Below are 19,306 nucleotides of genomic sequence, written 5' to 3'. Positions count from 1 at the left end.
AGAACATTAAAGAGGTTGAGATTGGGCTGCTAGACCATACGCAGGTTGAGTTCATGGCCTTGAGAAATAAGGGCCTGGCAAAGAGCAGAGGCAGGACCCTGCACTTCCAGAGAGCAAACTTTAAACTGTTTAAGGAATTATTGGATGGGATCACCTGGGAAGCTGTTCTTAGGGATATAGGAATTGCACTGACAGATCTTTAAGGACACCCTTCTGAAAGCACAAGAGCTTTCCCTTACCCTGCTCTAAGTGGACCTTGAGCAGTGGTTGGTCCAGATGTACTCCTGAGCTCCCTTCCAACTCTAGCCACCCTGTAGTTCCGTGAACGGTGTTGCAACCTGTTTAAGTCCTGTGAAAAAAACATCCAGTGATACGTCTGGGGTTGGAGTATGAGTTCAAGCTCACTCTAGAAATCAATTCTGTTCTATAAGCACAGCTCCATTAAAGCACATAATGGACTATGCAGACGCTTAGTCCAGTGCTGAGACCTAATCAGGGATGAAAAACCTGAGCACTCAGGCTCTGAGTAACTCTGTTACTCAGATAATAAACACTTTTGTACCTCCACTTTGCAGTCCAGATTTGCATCAACCAGCACTCAAGGAAAATAAAGTGATGTTATGTTACGGGATAAATGCCTGTGTTAACTTCCTGAGCTTTCTTCTTGGAGGTATTTTTATCAAAGCACTTTAGCAAACATTGAACAAACAAACAAAAACTTAAGAGAGACAGGAGAAAGTGACCTGCTGGAGGAAGGTGGAAGGTCCACAGAGAAGGTATGGCCTGAGCATTCATGCATTCATTAAAAGCTTGCAGAAGAGAGAAGTAACAACAGACAAGAGCAGCAGACAAGACCACCTCACAGATGAACAGATTGTGAATGAAGTTCTGAGAGAAATGGGAGACTGAGACCTGTTCTAAACTACGACTAAATGCCAAGAGTGGCATGGATCAAACAAGAAAATAAGGAAGGTTGGGATATAGCTGTGAAGAATCATAATGAAAGAAATAGGGTGCAACAGAGAGAGGAAGGAGACAAAAATGTACTAGAAAATCAAAGTAAGAAGCCTGAGGGGGATAAGAAACTGTTGAGTAAGCTGAGGGAAATACAAGTGAGGCAGAGAACTATGGAGCAAATGGGGAACTGAACTGGAAGAGGACAAAGATCCTCTTAGGGGAATGACTGTTTACAAGGGTGGATAGTGATAGGACAAGGGGGGATGGTTTTAAACTGAGACAGGGAAGGTTTAGGTTAGATATTAGGAGGAAGTTTTTCATACAGAGGGTGGTGATGCACTGGAACAGGTTGCCCAAGGAGGTTGTGGATGCCCCATCCCTGGAGGCATTCAAGGCCAGGCTGGATGTGGCTCTGGGCAGCCTGGTCTGGTGGTTGGCAATCCTGCACATAGCAGGGGGGTTGCAACTAGATGATCACTGTGGTTCTTTTCAACCCAGGCCATTTTATGATTCTATGACTCTATGAAAGATAGCATTGTGGGCAAATGACCACAGATTATGAGCAAGGCAGAGTGACAGCAGACAATGAAGTGTCCATTTTTGTATGTAGCAAAGACCCAGATTTCATCCTGGATTGATTTTGCTTAATAGATTTGAGTTTGAAAAATCTAAGAAAAGTGAATAAACTAAATATAGCAACCCACAGAATATGAACATTTCTATTTGCCTGGTTTTGGAATGTGGGGTGCAAGTAAACGAGTTTTCAAACTAATGATTAAATAAGTTCTCCTCTTTTCCTAAGGTACCCTCTTTCAATTCCAAGTCAGTGTCTGTAGAATCCCAGACATTAAGAAATACAACACTAAATAAGCATATTCCATATTTAGCATTAACTTCAGCAGCAGGAAACCAGGTCATGCTTCCAAGCTAGGAACACAGACCTCTTCAAAAATTATACCACTTCAATTGCCAGAGGAAATGAATGCAACATTATTAATTGGGTATGAATACTCTAGTTCAAATTCTCCATGGCTTTTGTTTACGGAGTAACAAGTAACTAATCTCATGCTCTGCAAAGACTAAAGATGTGGATTTGGATTCACTTTGAAAACAGTTTTCTTTACCACTTCATTCTGCTACTGCCTAGTGTTACATAGTGGTTTTAGCTTTGATTGGAATGTACTAATAACAACTGACTGTCCAGGATCAGCTATGACATGCAGTAAGGCAGCTGTCAAGAACAGCAGACAAGCATGTGACACCTCAAACTTTCACAGCTGTTTTGGAAGTAAAAATGTGGCAACTTCGTAAATAGCTAGAATGTTGTCTGAAGAAAATTCAGAAAGCATTTGTATTAATTTATTATTATTGTACTGGAGAAAAAAAAAAACAACAACATACTCCTGCAAAAAAAAAAAAAAAAAAAAAAGAACTTTGGCACATGTGGAAGCAGGACTGCTGCTTTTTGTTGTTGTTGTTTAATTATTATAATAGTAATAATTATTGTTATTATTATCTTTATGTTGAGATTTACACTCATGCAACACAGAAGCCCAATGGTACCCTGGGCTCCATCAGAAGAGGGGTGGCCAGCAGGAACAGGGAGGTGACTCTCCCTCTCTTCTCTGCCCTAGTGAGGCTCCATCTGGAGTCCAGGTCTGGGGCCTCCAGTAGAAGGAAGCTCTTGGAGAGGGTGCAGAGGAGGGCCATGAAGATGATCAGAGGGCTGGAGCACCTCCCCTGCAAAGAGGATGCTGAGCTTGTTTAGCCTAGAGAGGAGAAGGCTTCGAGGAGATCTCACTGTGGCCTCCCAGTACTTAAAAGGGGATTATAAAAAGGAGGGGAATCAACTTTTTACAAGGGTAGACAGTGATACGACAAGGGGGAATGGTTTTAAGCTCCAGGAGGGAAGGCTTACATTGGAAGTCAGAGGGAAGTTCTTTACAGAGAGAGAGATGAGGTGCTGAAACAGTCTGCCCGGAGAGGTTGTGGATGCTCTGCTCCTGGAGGTGTTCAAGCCGGGTTCGATGAGGCCCTGGGCAACCTGATCTAGTAGTAGATCTAGAGGCTGGCAGCCCTTCCAGTGGCAGGAGGGTTGGAACTTGATGATCTTAGGAGTCTCTTCCAACCCAAGCCATTCTATGATTTTATGAACACAGCAGAATACTTATCAGCCCATTTTAAAATTTCTTATAAACACAATATTCCTTTTATCATCTCCCCACAAGAAATGAGGGGAGACCTCCTAATTTAAAATAATAAAAAGCAAAACAATACAAAAAAAAAAAAAAAAACCACTAAACCAATGTTTTACTAATACACAAAGTGTAACTAGCTTATAAACTAATGGCATCTTGTCACACTGAAGCAGAACCCCCAGCAGAAGTTGTACGTGAGGACCTGAGTAATTCAGGCGCTGCTGCCAGAGGCGCTGCATGAAAAGATGAGTAGGTGTGCTGGCACTTCAGAGCAGCTGCGTTTATTTACGTGAAGGGCAGGCACAGCAGCACGCATGTCTGCGGTGTAAACACTGCCACCACGCACGTGCCGCTGGCCCACATTTTCTTTCACCTCACCCAATTTTTGTTGCGGTCGTTGCCGGTTCGTTTGGCTCTCGTTGATCCCACCTGCTGGTAACGAGGCTGGTGCCTCTCCGTGGCACGAAGCAGTACTGCAAGGAGCAGAAACGATAGGCACTTCCACAGCTTGTGGGCAGAACACCCTGCCAGGAAACCCTCTGCTGCTGCACAGGAACACGTCAGCACTCAGCGGGAGACAGAACGATACCGACATGCTTTCCGCCCATCAGCTGTGGAAAGCAATATGCTGCTCTAGACAATAACTGGTTTTCATGTCTGCACTCAAGAAAGAAAGAAACCGAGCGCAAATAAAGATCAATCGGACAGCAGCAAACTCACGCTCCCTCCCCCCTCCCTCCGCCGGGATCAGACCCGGCCCAGCGCACCGCCGCTCCGCCCTCCGACGGCTCCCGGCGAGGGCCACGCTTTCCTCGAGCGCCCGCCGCCATGGAGCTGGGGCAGGTGCCGCTGCTCTTCTCCCGCCTGCCCATGTTCCCCTTCTTCGACCTGGCGCACTACATGGCCTCTGTCATGGCGCTGAAGGAGCAGCGGGGTGAGCGGCGCGGGGTCCGCGGGGAGCGGGGCGGGTCGCGCTGTGCCCCCGCGTGGGAGAGGCGTCCCACGGTGGTCTGTGTGGCGCACGTCGGGACGACGCTTCAGCCCCCGCTTGCTCTTTTCCAGCATATCCCTTCCACTGTCACTATTACCTTCAGACCCCCCTTCTCCTTGTCCTAAACATAGAGACCGCCTTGTGTTAGCGTAGCCACCTGTGGAGTGACTTCAGGCTGATTACCGTGCAGGAAACGGAGCTGGCGCTGTGGATTGTGGAGCTGACCGGGAGCTGCAGCGCTCTGTTTGCTTACTGAGAGCTGATTTTTGGTCACTTGTGAAGCGTGTCAAGGTGAATGTTTGCTTCCTGCTGAGTAAGTGCACTTAGCAGGCTATGCAGGCCAACGTAAAGTGCTAAAGTGCTGGCATCTTCATCACGGCTTGTTGCTACACCTGAAGTTGTTTCTGGGTGCTGACATGCAACACTTCAGTACATTTCTGCAACTTAAAGAGGAGCTTTCTATCTAACGGTGGTTAAAATGCACTGCCTCTAGATTTTCTTTTGGAATGAACGCCCAGGGGAGTTGAGTGATAGGAGTTGCTCTGCTGAGTGTAATGTAGCTTCAGTGGGATGTTACCTCAGGACAGCAAAAGTGATGGTTTGTGCTTTTTTTAAATTTAATTTTCAATATGGTAGCTGTAAAGTTCAGAACTTTAAGTATCCCCTAATACTCAGAATTAATAACAGTAATTACAGTGAACCTCATGCTGGTCTGTCGCTTGCTTGCAAACAGTTTGAACATTATACCACAGAATGATTAAGAATGGGAAAGACCTCCAAGATGTTCACATCCAACCACCAGCCCATGCCACCATGCCCATCAGCCACGTCCCTCAGTGTCACATCCACACGGTTCTTGAACACCTCCAGGGACGGTGACTCCAGCACCTCCCTGGGCAAGGAACGTGCTACTTTTGGTCTTGAAAGTCTTCTGATGCAGGATCCAAGTTATCTGAGGAGAACTAATGCTTTTGGCATCCTTTTTCTAACTTAAATCTGGCCTTAGCTTAATTCACACTATGTACAGTTCAGTTGGAATGCTGGGAAAACTTTTCTGGAAGTGCTTCTGGTTTGATCTTTAGATGGATACATGGTATGTATTCTTGTTTGCCTGTTTAGAATACGTTAGGAAGCTTAAAGCAGATCTTAACCTACTCACAGAATAAGCTGGCAAAGCTTTTTATTAATATCATCTAGAAATAATATTTAAAACTGCATTCAGTGATAATCTTTGTATTTTGAAACCTTATCTTTGCTTTCTAAAATACACCATTTGCAGGACTGGTGGCCTTTTGGCAGATAATATCCTGCATGGTTGTATGATGCCTCATTAGTTTTTCATGGTGCACTAGAGGACAAAAATAAATGACTACTTGTTTAAAAAACATGCGACCTACTTAAAACTCCATTTGTTTTCTGAAAGTTACATCCCATTTGTAATTTAGGTGCTAATATAGGCTTTAAATTGGAATAAACTTTTTTTTGTTTTTTTACTTGTATAGCGATATATTAACTAAGAAAATTCTCCTACTGGCCATCAGTAAAATCCTATTTTTCAGGAAGACACAGCACCTGGAATGGTTTCCTTTCCTTTAGTCAGTAATCTTGCCAAACACCTGGTGAGGTGAAGGAGGCTTTCTTTTCATTAGCTCTCAGCTTTGCTGTGTCTAGGAGAGGGAGGAGCAGAGGAGCACAGTTCAATATTTTCCAGGAGGTCACAAGTAAGATGTTAAGATGATTACTTCTCTGCTAATGCCAGGTGAGAAGCATTGTGCTCGTGAAGGAGAGGTTGGTGCAGGCCCACCTGATGATGGATGAAATGTAAGATTTCTTCTGCACCTGGTCTGGAGGATAGTAATTCTTGTGTGCGGAAACTCCTGTGATAATATGATTACCAGTCTTGCTCCAAAATCAGATTACTGTGTTACATTTGGTGTTACGTCAGGCCAGGAGTTAAAGTAGTGCGTAACACAACTGCTGATATATATTTACTAACCGCATCATGCCCTTGTAACTGTGATCCTGAGTGATTCGTCATTTATGGTGGCTGCTGCCATCATCCAGATTTTCTTGTTACTCTGTAAAATTTGGGATGCTTCTTCTGTACATGATCTCCTTGTGCTGTAATACTGCACTAACACTTAAAACTGGAGCAGTCTTGTTGATAGTCTTGTCTAAAGGGAGTTACAGTGAAAGTGCTCTCTGATTCTCTCTGATACATTTTCACATCCCGTTTTTGATAAGAACCTTCTTTTCCCATAGAATTCTTGTAAAATGATTCTGCTGGATCATTAAACAAATGCTACATTTCATTTTGGGGCGAACGCTAGTTTTCATCTTTGCTTTTGTGACCTTTAGCATTTGGACTATGAAAAATGCAGTTAGTTGAGGCAAACTGAGCCCTACGTCTTTATAAAGGGGAAGATTTGAAAGTGGCGAGCTCCTGAAGTGGAAGGAAATAATCAAAACAATGATTTCAAGATATTTTTGGCTTTGATAAAGTGTTTTTTCCCCTTAGTAATGGTTAAAGTTTCCTTTTTTCTTTACTCCAGCATAATCTGCTATTGAAAACTCTTCTGGTATGGTTGAATTGCAATTTAAAAAGCAATTAATTTTTAAGATTTTAAAGATGAAACAGTGAAGCTTTTAATAACAAGTGAATTAAATTTATTGTATTTCTTTGGGCAAACATTTTTGCCTGTTCAGGACTGCAGGTGAAACAGTATTTGCTCAACTACTTTGGGGTGTGCTTTTATTTTACCCAGTGAACATTGTTAGGAGGGTGTTAAGAAGAAAAAACTTGAATTCATAATCACTAAAAAGCAGAAATGGAAGTTGTAAAACAATCTTCAGAAAGTAGCTGTATTAGTACCCGTCCTGTTCAGTCAGCAGAGCAATTTTATATTCTTAATAAAAATTCAGAAGCAACTTGACAACAAATTTTAAACAACAAACCCTCTCAGACCATACTTTGAAAGCTGTTATGTACTGGTAGCAAAATAGTTAGGCTGAACCAACCCACAAAAGATGCTGAGAGAACACTATGTCATTTTTTCACTTTTATTTAGAGACTGTACACTTAATATCATAGGGGAAGTTTGCATTTAGCAAAGACTTCTCCCGTGAAGGCCTGCAGATTTGTGTAGGGTTTTTCGTGATCTAAAGGAACAGTGCAAGACTGTGTGACTTAAAAAATACTGTCTTTTAAAATGTAACACGATTCTCAGATGTTTGCTTCTATTTACATGTCTTTTCTCTTTGCTTTAGGAGCTGTGGAAGTGTCAATCCGCAGTCCAGTTGCTTGCTGGTTTAGTGCTATGCTTTGCTGCTTTGGTGGATCTGTTTTGTCTTCCTTGATGCTTGGAGAACCTCCAGTGGCATTTTTGGCAAAGACCACGAATATTCTACTGGCATCTTCAGTCTGGTAAGCGGCCACAATTGAGTCACATGAGTATTATTTATTCTGAGGAAGCTGTACTTTGACTGTAAATAGTAAGATTATATCATCAAGCTTAACTTAGAAATATCATGAATTTAGATGCTCTCTCTTCATCAGAGAAGTCACTGCAGCAAAATAGCTGGTTTGAACCCTTTCTGTAGAAGTGAAATGTTCATAAAAGAACAACTCTTACAAATTGCTTTATAACGAAAAGCTTGGTCATTACATTTTCCTTATATTTTTATGGTATTCCTTGTCAAACAGATTATCCAGAGTAAAATAGACTTCAGTTATTGCTTTCCTGGATACAGAGAGGTCATAAATGCCATCTGGTATTATCAGTGGTAGCTTCTGAAGACCAGAACATGGGTGAAATAAGGTTCTTGAACTTTTTTTCAGCTGGGGAGCTAAGACATGGATGTTCTTTCTTCCTTCCAGTGTCTTCTTTCTGACTTTTTTTTTCTGTCTTTTGCCCTTTCCCATATTGCTTTCCTAAATGGATGGGGTTATAGTGAAAGCCAATAGAGAGCTGAATGGAAAGTCAGGTATGTGAACATGGCAACAATTTGGCCTGTTTTGGAGTTCATAAATAGTACTGGAGTTATTTTCATGTGAAGGTAGCCTTGCAGTGGAAGTCAGTTGTTTGAAAGATCAGTTTGTTGCTTTCATCTTGAAAGGAATCCTCAAACTTAACAAAATTTGTGAGCAACAGTGGATTCCTATTTTACAGGAGTATTAGCTGCTTGAAATCTTTCCTTGTTGCCTCTTAAGTTTTGTGATTGCAAATCATAGAAATGAAAATAAGTGTTTACATCTACATGAGTGTATCTGTGTTAGTCTTCTGGTTTGCAGTGGAAGACGCAGACAAACTTAAGCAAATCAGTGAGATGAATAACCTACAATTAAATGTGTATTGATAAAATATTTACAGAATCAGCTTCTGGTTTATATTAGACTGTTATAACAAATAATACTTGAGTTAGGAGGTGTCTTATTTCCAGGTGGGACAGAATCATTTTCTTCAGAGTGTCTGGTATGGTGCTGTGTCTCGGTTCTAGGAGAAAAGCAAACTACAGCAGTGGTTGTAGTTGCTGCTAAGCAGTGTTGTCCAGAGCCAAGATCCTTCACAGCAAAGGGCCCAAGGAGCTGGGTTGTCCCAACTCCTCCAGCAAGTTCTGTGGCTGCTCCCACTGTTAGGATGGGCCTTGTGGCAACTCCAACTCCTGTGACAGGTCCCGTAGTTGCTCTGACTCCCTTGTGACAGACTCTGCAGTTACTGTAGCCCTTCTGATAGGCCCTGCAGGTGTTGTGACCCTTACAGTCAGCCCTGTGGCCACTCCAATCCCTGTGAAAAGTCCCATGGTAGGTGCCAAACGGTTTAACCTGGCAGGTGGCTCAGCACCACATAGTTGTTTACTCAATCCCTTCCTTACCAGTGGGATGGGGGAAAGACTAGAGAAAAACAAAGTAGAACTTGTGGGTTGAGGTAAAACTGTTTACTAAGATGGAGAAATGAAAAAGAGTAATAATTACAACAAACAAAAAAAAAGTATGTACGAATATATGAATATATATAACAGGTGACGCACAAGCAATTGTTTACCACTCCCTTACTGATACCCAGCTAGACCCTGAACAGGGGAAGAGAGTGAGATGAACTCCCAAGGCCTTCAAAACTCCTACGACTTGATGTCATATAGTATGGAATATCCCTTTGGTCAGTTTAAGTCACCTGTCCTGATTCAGTTCCCTCCCATCTCCTTGGGGCCTTCACTGTCAATGGCCTTGGCTCTGTACAACACTGCTTCGTAGCATTCATAAACATCGGTGTGTTATTAACATTATTTTTCTTCTAGAACCAAAACATAGCATCATACCATACTCTCTAGAAAAAAATTCTGTCACAGCTGAAACTCGGACAGGACAAGTAAAGAGAAAGTAAATTTCAGTTTAATGTGAACTAATGTGACTTGCTGTGCTGAAATAAAAAATGAGGTTTTAATGAGAACTTATGAATGTTATGAAACTTACTAAGCTTTTAGTTTTGAGTTCTCTCTTCATTAGTACAATAACTTTAATTCTCGATCTCAAGTCACATGAAGCAAAATTCCCCAGATCACACATAAAACTGGAAAATGGGTTGTGCTATGCTCAAGAAGTGCTCCTAAATAGTCTGTAGGACAGCGACATCTACTGTTAGCAAGTTTTACTAACAGAAGTTAGAGGCAGAAATGTGGTGGAGTAGCAGTGCAATTTGAATTCAATCCAGTTACCTATGCTTTGATGTCATAAACACTCGTTTTGCAATTGTGAATTAATTCTGGTTAGTGTTGTGTATTGATCACATGGCTTAACTGGCTATTTGCAGTAGCCACCAAAATGCATGCTCTATATACATTTATGACATACCAGCTGAAGCTTGGTTGCTGCAGAGGCAATTGAATTTGCAATAGCAGATAAAGGAAGAAATTTAAGCAGTTCAAAACAATGCTAGAACTAATAGTGTGGGAGCAATACTTAGCTGTTACTGTAAATTCCAATAGCTTCCATGTATTTGAGAAAAAGGCTATTACATGCTTCAGTCTGGGAGGTCTTGAAGAGAAAAAGCTTTATATGTTTTCAGTGATAGCTCAAGATACTTAGTAAATTGCAGCAAAAAGAAATGCATAACTAGGATAGGACTTCAGCTAAATTGTGCCTTCCTATGGAGGAAGCATCATGGCATTCTGCTGTTAAGGATAGGCATTATTTCTGGAAAAACACCCAAGTGTTACTTTCTAATCTCAAACCAAGAAACATGACTGACTCTTCCTGGCTCTGCTGTGTGATAGTTGTTTTGATGGAGTGAACTAGAGAAAGAGATGCATCTCTATCTTGCTGCCTGAGAAAACTGGAAAAAGATACAGCCTTTGTACTTCTTGGTAGACTAGATTGAGCTCAGAAGCCTAAACCAAGAGGTAGGTATTTCTTTCAGAAAAATTTTAAGATGTAATCTTCCTGTCTTTTACAGGTTGTCTCTGCTTTCACTTCATTATTGCTGCTTTATTCCTTTTCTGAGATAATATAGATGCTTAAGCTTTTTTTTTTTTTAACTTTTATTCTGAGGAGACCTTGAGTGTCTGTTTAAGAGCTGAAATTTGGTTATGATTGAGGAGATAAAGTAAAAACATCACATAATCTAAACACAATTTCCTGTCAACTTAGGATTTCATTGTTAGGTACCTTTATTTTATTCTGAAAACAACCTGATTTTAAAAAAACATTAAATTTACAATATACCATCAGTTGTTTTGTTAACACTTTGAAGAAAGAAATGTACATGTAACTGGAAAGCTGGAAAACTAGAATCAGTGGTTACTAAGATGTGAAATGGGAAAATAGCTGTGCTTTTTGTCTAGCGTGACACTAACTAGAGGAGGCATTCTTGCTGCAATTACGTAATTCCATACACCTTTCAGGGGGAAAGCATACTGTCAGCACATAATTTATCACCCTGTCTTACTTCTGGGGGTAAAAAAAACAAACAAAAACAAAGTCAGACAGCAATTTAATAATTTGAATAATCTAAATATGGTATGTAAACTACGGAACCATTGCTGAAAGAAATTTCAGGAGCTGGACTTGATGATTCATGTGGGTTCCTTCCAACTTGGAATATACTGTGAATATTTAAAGCTCCTTCTGATTGCTTTAAGGAATTCTCAGCTGGGACAGTGAGGCAACAACGATAGTAATGTTTCATGATTTGGTAGAAGAGCTCAAACATGCTCCAAAGCATTTCAGATTCATTCTATCTCGGCAGTATAAGAAACTGAGCTGTCGGTAGTGTATCAAGTTTTGCTAGTCACGTTCAAGAAATATCTAGTGAATTTGTTAGCAGAAATATTTGAACACTGGTAACAGGCTTTCTCAATATGATTTTCAGGTATCTTGTGTTTTATTGCCCACAAGACAAATTCTACCAGTGCTTTGCGTTTCTGCCCCTTCGGCTTCTGGTTGCAGGAATGAAAGAAGTGACTAGGACTTGGAAAATAGTGGCTGGCGTTGCGCATGCAGACAGTCATTTTGAAGATGCCTGGCTTGTCATGATAGCTGTGGGCTGGGCCAGAGGTAACATGCATAACATCTTCTTCTGATGAGTTATGATATTTTGGAGTGGTATTTAAATACCTAGCCCTTCAGCATAACTCTAGCACCGTTCCTTGCTGTGATGAATATGATAGTCCTAATACAGTCTGTTATCCCCCCAGGGGAGAAGTCTGTGCAGCAGCCTTTCTGCCTGGATAAGGGTGACACTGAATGACTTTGAGGGAAGTTCATCTTATCCTTTTAGAAGGTCTTGTGAGGACTTCTAGGATGGGCAGTTGGTGGCAATAAAGAAGTAGATCTCCCACGTAGCTTCACTGCTGTCACTAACCTTTCCAAAAGCATGTGTCCTCCAAAACGTTTTCCTTACACGTGGCTGAAGAAGAGAGCTTGTCATCTTAGCTTTTTTATTGCTAACATGAGCTTATTTTAAACACAGGAATTACCCTTCTAGCCTGCATGCTGTCTGGAATCTACCTTCCTAACAGCTATATTTATAGTGACAAAGTAAGAACCGCTTCAGGTTGTAGTGCTGCAGATCTTGAATCTATTTGCTTAATGCTGCTGGGCATTGGGAAACAACATGTGTTCATATAAAGATCTATCGTATAACTTTTTCAGTTGATGATACAGATCAGTCTTACCAGCCAAAATCTCTAGTACCTGGTTATGTTTTACCTCTTTGTAATATAAAACACACATCCATCTTCTCTTGTGGAGGGTCCTCCTATTTTGTACTACTCACATTCTCTGTACTATATTTCTTGCTAACGAGAGGAATGGAATAGTATAAGCTTCTGTAGCGATTTACTTTATCAATTTAGGCACTTGTTTGCAGTGATCAGTGTGTCATTTCAGATCACCACATAAAGATGAGCCTGGTGTTCTTCCTAAGTAGCTGAAGCTCTGAAGTTTCCTATTGATCACTCAAGTCATGTGAAAGATTGGATTAATCTCTTTAAGTCTAAGCTTTGGGTGCCACATTTGGCGCCTGGTTTAATAAGTTTTGCTGGAGGAACTGTAGGCTGTGCAGCAGTGGTAGCATGCCAGTGAAGGCTTACTGTTAATCTTTGGAATTTCAGGAGCTGGTAGTGGCCTAATCTCCAACTTTGAGCAGTTGGTGAGAGGAGTGTGGAAACCTGAAACCAATGAACTACTGAAGATGTCCTAGTAAGTTTTTTAAAAACAAATGTAATGTGTCAACTGCTGTTTTAATAACTTCCTGTATTGACACTCACTTCACATTTAAAAATACAAGAAAAAAAAAGGAAAACGAAACCCAAACAGAAATGTTTATAATAGATGGTTGGTATTTATCTTGTGAAAGACTGGCTGTTGATCTTATGTAATTTTAGCAATCTTTTGGTCATTTGGTGTTTGCAACACAAGAATACCAAATGGGGAAAAGTCCATAAAAATTATGGCTAAACAGTGGTTGGAAATTGTTGGAAAACATTATGGAGTAACACCGCCTTCAATCCAAAATGAGAAGTACCACAAATACATGAGTAAAGTGTGTTGTTTTTGTGCACATTCCGAACATCACCAGTATGACTTCCTTTGAACACTCTTACTTTCTTTGCCAGCACTTTTTCCACTAAAGATTGTGATTATTTGAGAAGGTGTGAACTGGTTATTCATTATAGCAAAAATGCAGCATGACTTCATTTAACAGAAAGTTCTCGTGTTTTCTGATTGCATACATATCAGCTGAAGTACCATCACGAGGAAGCTAGATTAAAGATGTAAATCATTCCATGTTGCAAGTCAACACAGCTATGTTGACAAAACTTGGTAACAAAGGTCTAATTCAAGCCAACTGTCAGCTGATTACACCTGTAGAACTGGTGGACTGTCACAGAGGAATGAGACTTGAACAAGGTCATTCTTTGACACCTTTGGCAACTGCTTGGAATAACTAACTCCTAGTATAGGGGAGGAATGTGTTTTTAAGTCAAGTCTGAGTAATGCAAGATTTGTAATTTATCTGTTCAGTAAAATACATATTGAGAGAAGAGAAAGAGGAACAAGTTGGTATGCAGAATCTAAATAAAAGCATTAGGATGTATTTTAATTTGAGGAGTATTTGTCAAATAGAAATTTATTGGCTGTATAAATCAGTGTTGACTTGATGCTTTTCTATAATGCAGCAAGCATGATAATATTATATTAAGTGAAAGCCATAGTTTAATAACGTTGTGGTTTTTTACCTTGTTACTGCAAGTATTTCTGTTTTATTCAGAAATAAGTGTGGTGCATGCTGAGAATATTTGTTTTCCAGGCCATGAAATTCCTCAGAATTATTTGAGAGAAATTAACATTGTTTGTTTAATTTTCAGTCCTGTGAAGGTAACTTTGATAGGAGCAGTTCTCTTCACTCTGCAGCACAGTCAGTACTTGCCAGTAGCAAGACACAACCTTATGTTTCTATACACCATCTTTCTTGTAGTTTCCAAGGTAAGAATCTGAAGGTGTTGCAAATAACTGATTTAAAAAATACCTTTTTTCAGTCCTCAAACATTATGCTACAAGTTATAAAGCTTGCTTCTAGGAGGGGTGGATGGCTTTTGCTGGAAGTCTTAAAGCTGTTTAGTCTTGCTTATATGAACAGAAGACCTATTCTAATATTGTTCAGCATATGGGGTAGGGTGGAATCATGAATTTTGGCCTCCAAGAGTTGGCATGGTAGGCTTTTATGACCACTAACTCAAACAAAGTTGATGTTTGTGGAAAGTAACTCTCCTCTGCCTTTTGCTAGCTGCTGAATGCTTGCCTTATATGTGCAGACATCTATGCGTTTGCAAAAGAAACTAAATAGGTTTTTGTCTGTATATGCATGTCACATATTATTACAATGCTGTAAAAATAATGCAGTTAATACATTAAAAGTAAATAATGATATTTTCTTACACAGCATCACTTAATTTCAGTTCTTGACTCATTTAGTCTTGTTCATTTCTAGGATGATGCTTGTCTTCAGGATTATTAGCTAATAAGAAATGTGTAGCCTCAGTGTTAGCAGAAATCCAGCAATTTTAAGAGCTTCAGAGCTGCTGCTGAATAGACTAGAGAGCAAAATGTTTGTTGTCAGTCTCACTTCTGTGAAGTAGCAGACAAGTTCAGTTCTCAAGAAGTTGCTTTAGAGAGACAAGACTTCAAACTAATGCTCACAACTCTTCAACTAAACAAATAAAGGCCTTGTTGTATGACACCAAAAAAGGTTTACTCTTAGAATGATTTTAGTAAATCTGTAGAGTTTTTTTTATGCACATTGCTTGTATGTAGCTATCTAAAAAGTGTAGGTCAGAAAGGGAAGTATTTGCTGATGATTTCAAGCTATAGTGAGCGTGTTTCTGTTCTTGATGGCATGGACTCTTGATGCACAGTTTGTAAGTTAGAAGTGTCATACATTAGTTTATTACTGAACTTTTTTTCAACTACTGTGAGGTCATTAAAACTTACAGTGCAACTTGACTGTTGTTCCTCATAGGTAACAATGATGTTGACAAGATCTAGAGCTTCTCCATTTGCTCCCATTGAGGCTGCATTAAGCCATATGTTCTTTGGCTTGCAAAAACCACCATCCAAAGTGAAGGGCGAAGGTGCTTCATCTTCCAATGGCTCTTCAGTCTGTGACCAGTCGTCCTCGGAGCATCCCCGTGATGGAGTTAAGAAGAGACAGGCAAAGAAAACAGAATAAGTAGCTTACAATACATGATAACCTGTGAAGATGCTTATATTTTAGATGAGGCTGGTGGAATTTTTTTTTTTAAATGAAATGTACGTGAGATGAGATTAAAGCTGTATAATATGGTGTCGTTTGCCTTCAGAATGTGTTTTGTATGCTTTTGAAATGTATTCAGATGTTTAAGTGCACGTTAGATTTCTAAGTCTAAAAGTTCACATTTTTATAGTGCTTTTAAGTTCAGTAATTTTTGTATTTATTAATAGCTTTAAATCCTTAGATGCTAAAATAACTTTCAAAATGTGACAGTTACCTTTGCTGTTTTTTTCTGGTGTATCACTTGATTCACTTCTCTTTTTTTTCTTCTTGATTCTCTTTGGATACACAGACTTGTGCTGCCAAGTGTTCACAGCACAGTGTCCCAAGTAGGAAAGCCTGATTAAGGCTTAATCACATTGCACTGTAAAACTATGAAAATGTACCATACTAATGCCTTTAATTACAAAAATAATGGAATTACTGTTTTAATTCCCACTACACTGGTCTAGACTTACATCATTTACTCAAGTCAACATTTTTTGCATTGTTTGTATTTTTCAAAATAAGAATTATCTGGCACTTTTAAAAATCTTTACAGTTAGGAAGTAGAAGCACTTCAGTATTGTGAGCTTACTTTGATGTTTTTTGTAAGCGTTGAATATTTAGCTATTTTTTGTGTTCCATGTGTGATTTTTTTTTTTAATGTTGTTTCTAGTGTTTTTCAATTTGGGATGAGACATCTCTTTGCCTGCACTTTTATCTAGGCACAACAAGTTTTTCTTCCTTTCAAAGTCAAACATTCAAACTTTAAAAAAAAAAAAAAAAAAAATACTGGACAGTACATATGCCTTGTTTATCACAAGTTATGCCCTGTTATACATGCTGTTAATACACACAATTTTCTAGCAGTTACCTCTGGTGCTATTGAGTTACTCCCAAAAACACTGAAAGTGTATATTACTGTTTGTTGCTATTTGCTGCATCCTGCTCATTGCATCTTTTTGCAGACAGTATGGAGCAGTTGTCTTACACACTTCAGAACCGAGGTTGCACAGATGTTTTATTTTGTAAGATTCTAATATTTTCACAGAAGTCTTCAATTTGATGTGCCATTTTTAGTACACATTAAACGACTTTTACAGAATGAGATTCTTTGTCTTTGGAGAATGCAGATTTGAAGAGAATTTTTGAATAAAAGGACAACGGTTAATCTTTGTGCAGGAGTGCCAAGGAGAATGTGGAGGAAGATGTGATTTGAAAAGGCAAAGTTCTAGTTCCAGGTACATATCTAAATTTAGAAAAAGCTGTCACCAGTGCTGTACTTAAAAAAGAATCCAAGAAATTTCTTATGCCTGTCAAGCTGCATTTCCATTGTAGTGACCAAAGACACCGACCTCCTTAGTCTGGAATTCAACTGTATAGCAAATGTATGCTACCTCAAAAACAAAGTCAGGTATTCAACACAGAATAAAAAAGAATCCTACTCTTGGGACAAAGTAGTAATGATGTTCTTACTGTTTTACAGTGAAAACCTAACCAGTTGAAAACACTTGGAGTCACGCTTGCATGGTGTCTTAGAGTTTTGATGTTAGGACTCATGGGTATGCAATTAGACTTGGAGCAGCCAACTTTCTGCATAATAATCAATTAGTTTATTTAGTAACATCAGCAAAAGTTGTTGTCTACAGTTCTTAAAACTTCTGGATGGATTCTTTAATTGAATTGAATTGTGATATGAAATTACACAGCTGTGAAGTGCTGGCTGATAACTGGCTGCTCTTATCCCAAACAAATGTGAAAATACGCTTAGACTAATTCTATTAGCAAGTTTACAATTTGAACAAAAATATATGGCTTTGTATTCTCTCTGTACTTAAAAACTACAATACTACAAAAATAGGTTTTCTTCTGTTTTACTGAATATTTCAAGGCAGATATGAAACATAATGTATTGTGTATTATTAGGAGAAGAAACATGTTATGCTGAAGGAAATTCTGCACCTTGAAAACAAGCTTTCATGTTTAAAGATCTCAGAGGCTTTTCTGTAGAATGGGTGTTCAAAAGAACTCCGTATTGAGTTACATGCAAGTATGATGGGGATTATTAAGCTATTTTCGAGTCTAATAATTGGTTTTTTTTTGTTGCTTTTTCAATATAAAAAGATAAGTAGTTGCACATGGTTTAAGCTGAATTCCATGGGAGGCTTTAATATAGTGTATCCAGGATGCCTTAAATAAAAACTATTTTCTGGCTTTCTTGCTGGTGCTTCTATATCTCTGCTAAATGTCTCATTGTGAGACTGGTAAGAAATCCTTTAAACTATTTTGTTTTGGGTAAAGAATGTCAGATTTGTCAGAACTGTGTATGTGATCTAGTTGCCTGCTCTAGTCTGGTAAAGTTAGAAATAGTTACTTTGTTCTCATATAAAGGCAGGCTTGAAAGAGTTCTTCCACCAGCTTACTCTGCGTTGGTAAGGCCTGTGCCTGCTAATTCAGTGGCTATTCTTGGTCTTCATTTCTCTTAAATATGCCCAGTTCCTGTAACTACAAGTACCATAAGATGTAATTGATGAGCAGAAACAGTGACTTCATTTCCATCTGGATTCTTCAGTATACTATTAGACAAAGTACAATTGCTGAAGAATTACAAACTTCTATCTTCTGTAGGAACATAAATTCACATATCTTAACGGCTGTGCTGGGTCTTGATGTCTTCCAACAAGCTAGACAGTGAATGAAAGCTTACTCAATGAATGCTTTTCATTTTGAAGGTGAATCTTCGTTTGTAAGGACTAAGCAAAGTCCTAAAAAAACAGCAACTGAGGAACAGCATTTGACATTAAAATGACAATTGAAAATGTGATCTAAATAGTACTTTGCATTTGTTAAGATAAAACTGCCCCATTAAGCACTCATCATCCCTTTGTGAAATGTGGGAAATCTTCCAGGTAACATTAGTGAATGCTTATGTAGAATAATTCTCAGGCAATAACAGCCTGTTGAAAGTGGTCTGCAAGTGGGTTTTATCTTCAGTCAACAAGGAGAATATAATGATCAAAATGCTATACCAAAGAAAAAACTGCTGGAGCCAAGTCTGATAAACTAGTGCATGTTTACATCCAATGTTAACTGCAGAGAAGGAATAGATTAGTTTGCTAATAAAATAAACATTTCTTTGAGTTGGAGCATGCTATCAAAGTGATTGAAAGAGCCTTACTGACTCTGTAAGCTGATAGTGCCAGTGGCCTGTGGTACCTAGGAGTGGACCTTAAAGGACTGAAGCATGAATCAACTTTGTTGTCACTGGGTGAAAGTTTGACAAGCTTTCTGATATTGTTTACCACTACAGATTATATATAAATTGGTAGAGCCACTTAATCAGAGTCACCTTCAATTTGTCAATTGTTTCCCTTCTGTGAAAGGTGACCACATCAAAGAGTTGAATACAGAGGTTAGATTTGATAGTCTTGGGTTTGGTTTATTTTCTGGCTAAATGTGGAATAAAATCACTGAGAGATTTTTTGACCCAAACCTCCTTGGTAAACATTCTGTTTTCTAAAAATTACATTAGTAAGTGGTCCTGGGATATCCTTTCAGTAAAATTTGTGTATGACTTTAAGATACTTGAAGGGAGATTGTTCTGAACAAGTTGAAGACATGAAGTAATATGGTTCTTGTGTTGACATAGCAGAATATCAGAAAAATCCAAGGTGAAAAAGTTAATGTTGTATTCAAGAGAGTACACTCTCATGACAACTCTCCCTCACAGTACGGATTTCCATCCTTGTTAGTATGAAAATTTGTTGTCTTATGAGTCACCTGTCTTGCACCAGAGCTTGGTTTTGACTCTCCCACAGTGAGTTGTCCAGCAAATAAGGTGATTTTCCCTTGATGTTTGCATTCTAGTTTAT

At 39.2% G+C, this 19,306-nt stretch overlaps 1 protein-coding gene and 1 long non-coding RNA gene across 4 annotated transcripts; one reads left to right on the top strand and one right to left on the bottom strand.

Annotated features, from left to right (window-relative positions):
* Window positions 1-2,182: 2,182 nt before the first annotated feature.
* LOC146542289 (uncharacterized) lies at window positions 2,183-3,673 on the bottom strand. The gene is made up of 3 exons (XR_014880463.1): window positions 3,534-3,673; window positions 2,876-3,096; window positions 2,183-2,773 (listed from the first exon to the last, which is right to left on the bottom strand). It is a non-coding gene; the product is annotated as an uncharacterized LOC146542289 (long non-coding RNA).
* Window positions 3,674-3,948: 275 nt separating this feature from the next.
* TMEM38B (transmembrane protein 38B) lies at window positions 3,949-17,651 on the top strand. Of its 3 annotated transcripts, none has more exons than XM_085213463.1 (7): window positions 3,949-4,089; window positions 4,278-4,437; window positions 7,414-7,570; window positions 11,511-11,695; window positions 12,754-12,841; window positions 14,011-14,128; window positions 15,162-17,651. In XM_085213463.1, exons 3-7 carry the CDS (start codon window positions 7,464-7,466, stop codon window positions 15,369-15,371), a joined length of 708 nt encoding a protein of 235 aa, XP_085069589.1. In that variant the 5' UTR covers window positions 3,949-4,089; window positions 4,278-4,437; window positions 7,414-7,463; the 3' UTR covers window positions 15,372-17,651. The 3 variants fall into 3 exon arrangements, with proteins under 3 accessions (XP_085069589.1, XP_085069588.1, XP_085069587.1); XM_085213461.1 differs by having other exon boundaries at window positions 3,961-4,089; window positions 4,337-4,459; XM_085213462.1 differs by lacking the exon at window positions 4,278-4,437 and having other exon boundaries at window positions 3,955-4,089.
* Window positions 17,652-19,306: the final 1,655 nt, after the last annotated feature.

This window comes from Meleagris gallopavo, chromosome Z, assembly GCF_905368555.1.
Source record: "Meleagris gallopavo chromosome Z, MGAL_WU_HG_1.1, whole genome shotgun sequence".
NCBI lineage: Eukaryota > Metazoa > Chordata > Aves > Galliformes > Phasianidae > Meleagris > Meleagris gallopavo.
Note: the sequence above shows the minus strand (reverse complement) of the source record. Positions and strands in the feature narration are given on the sequence as shown.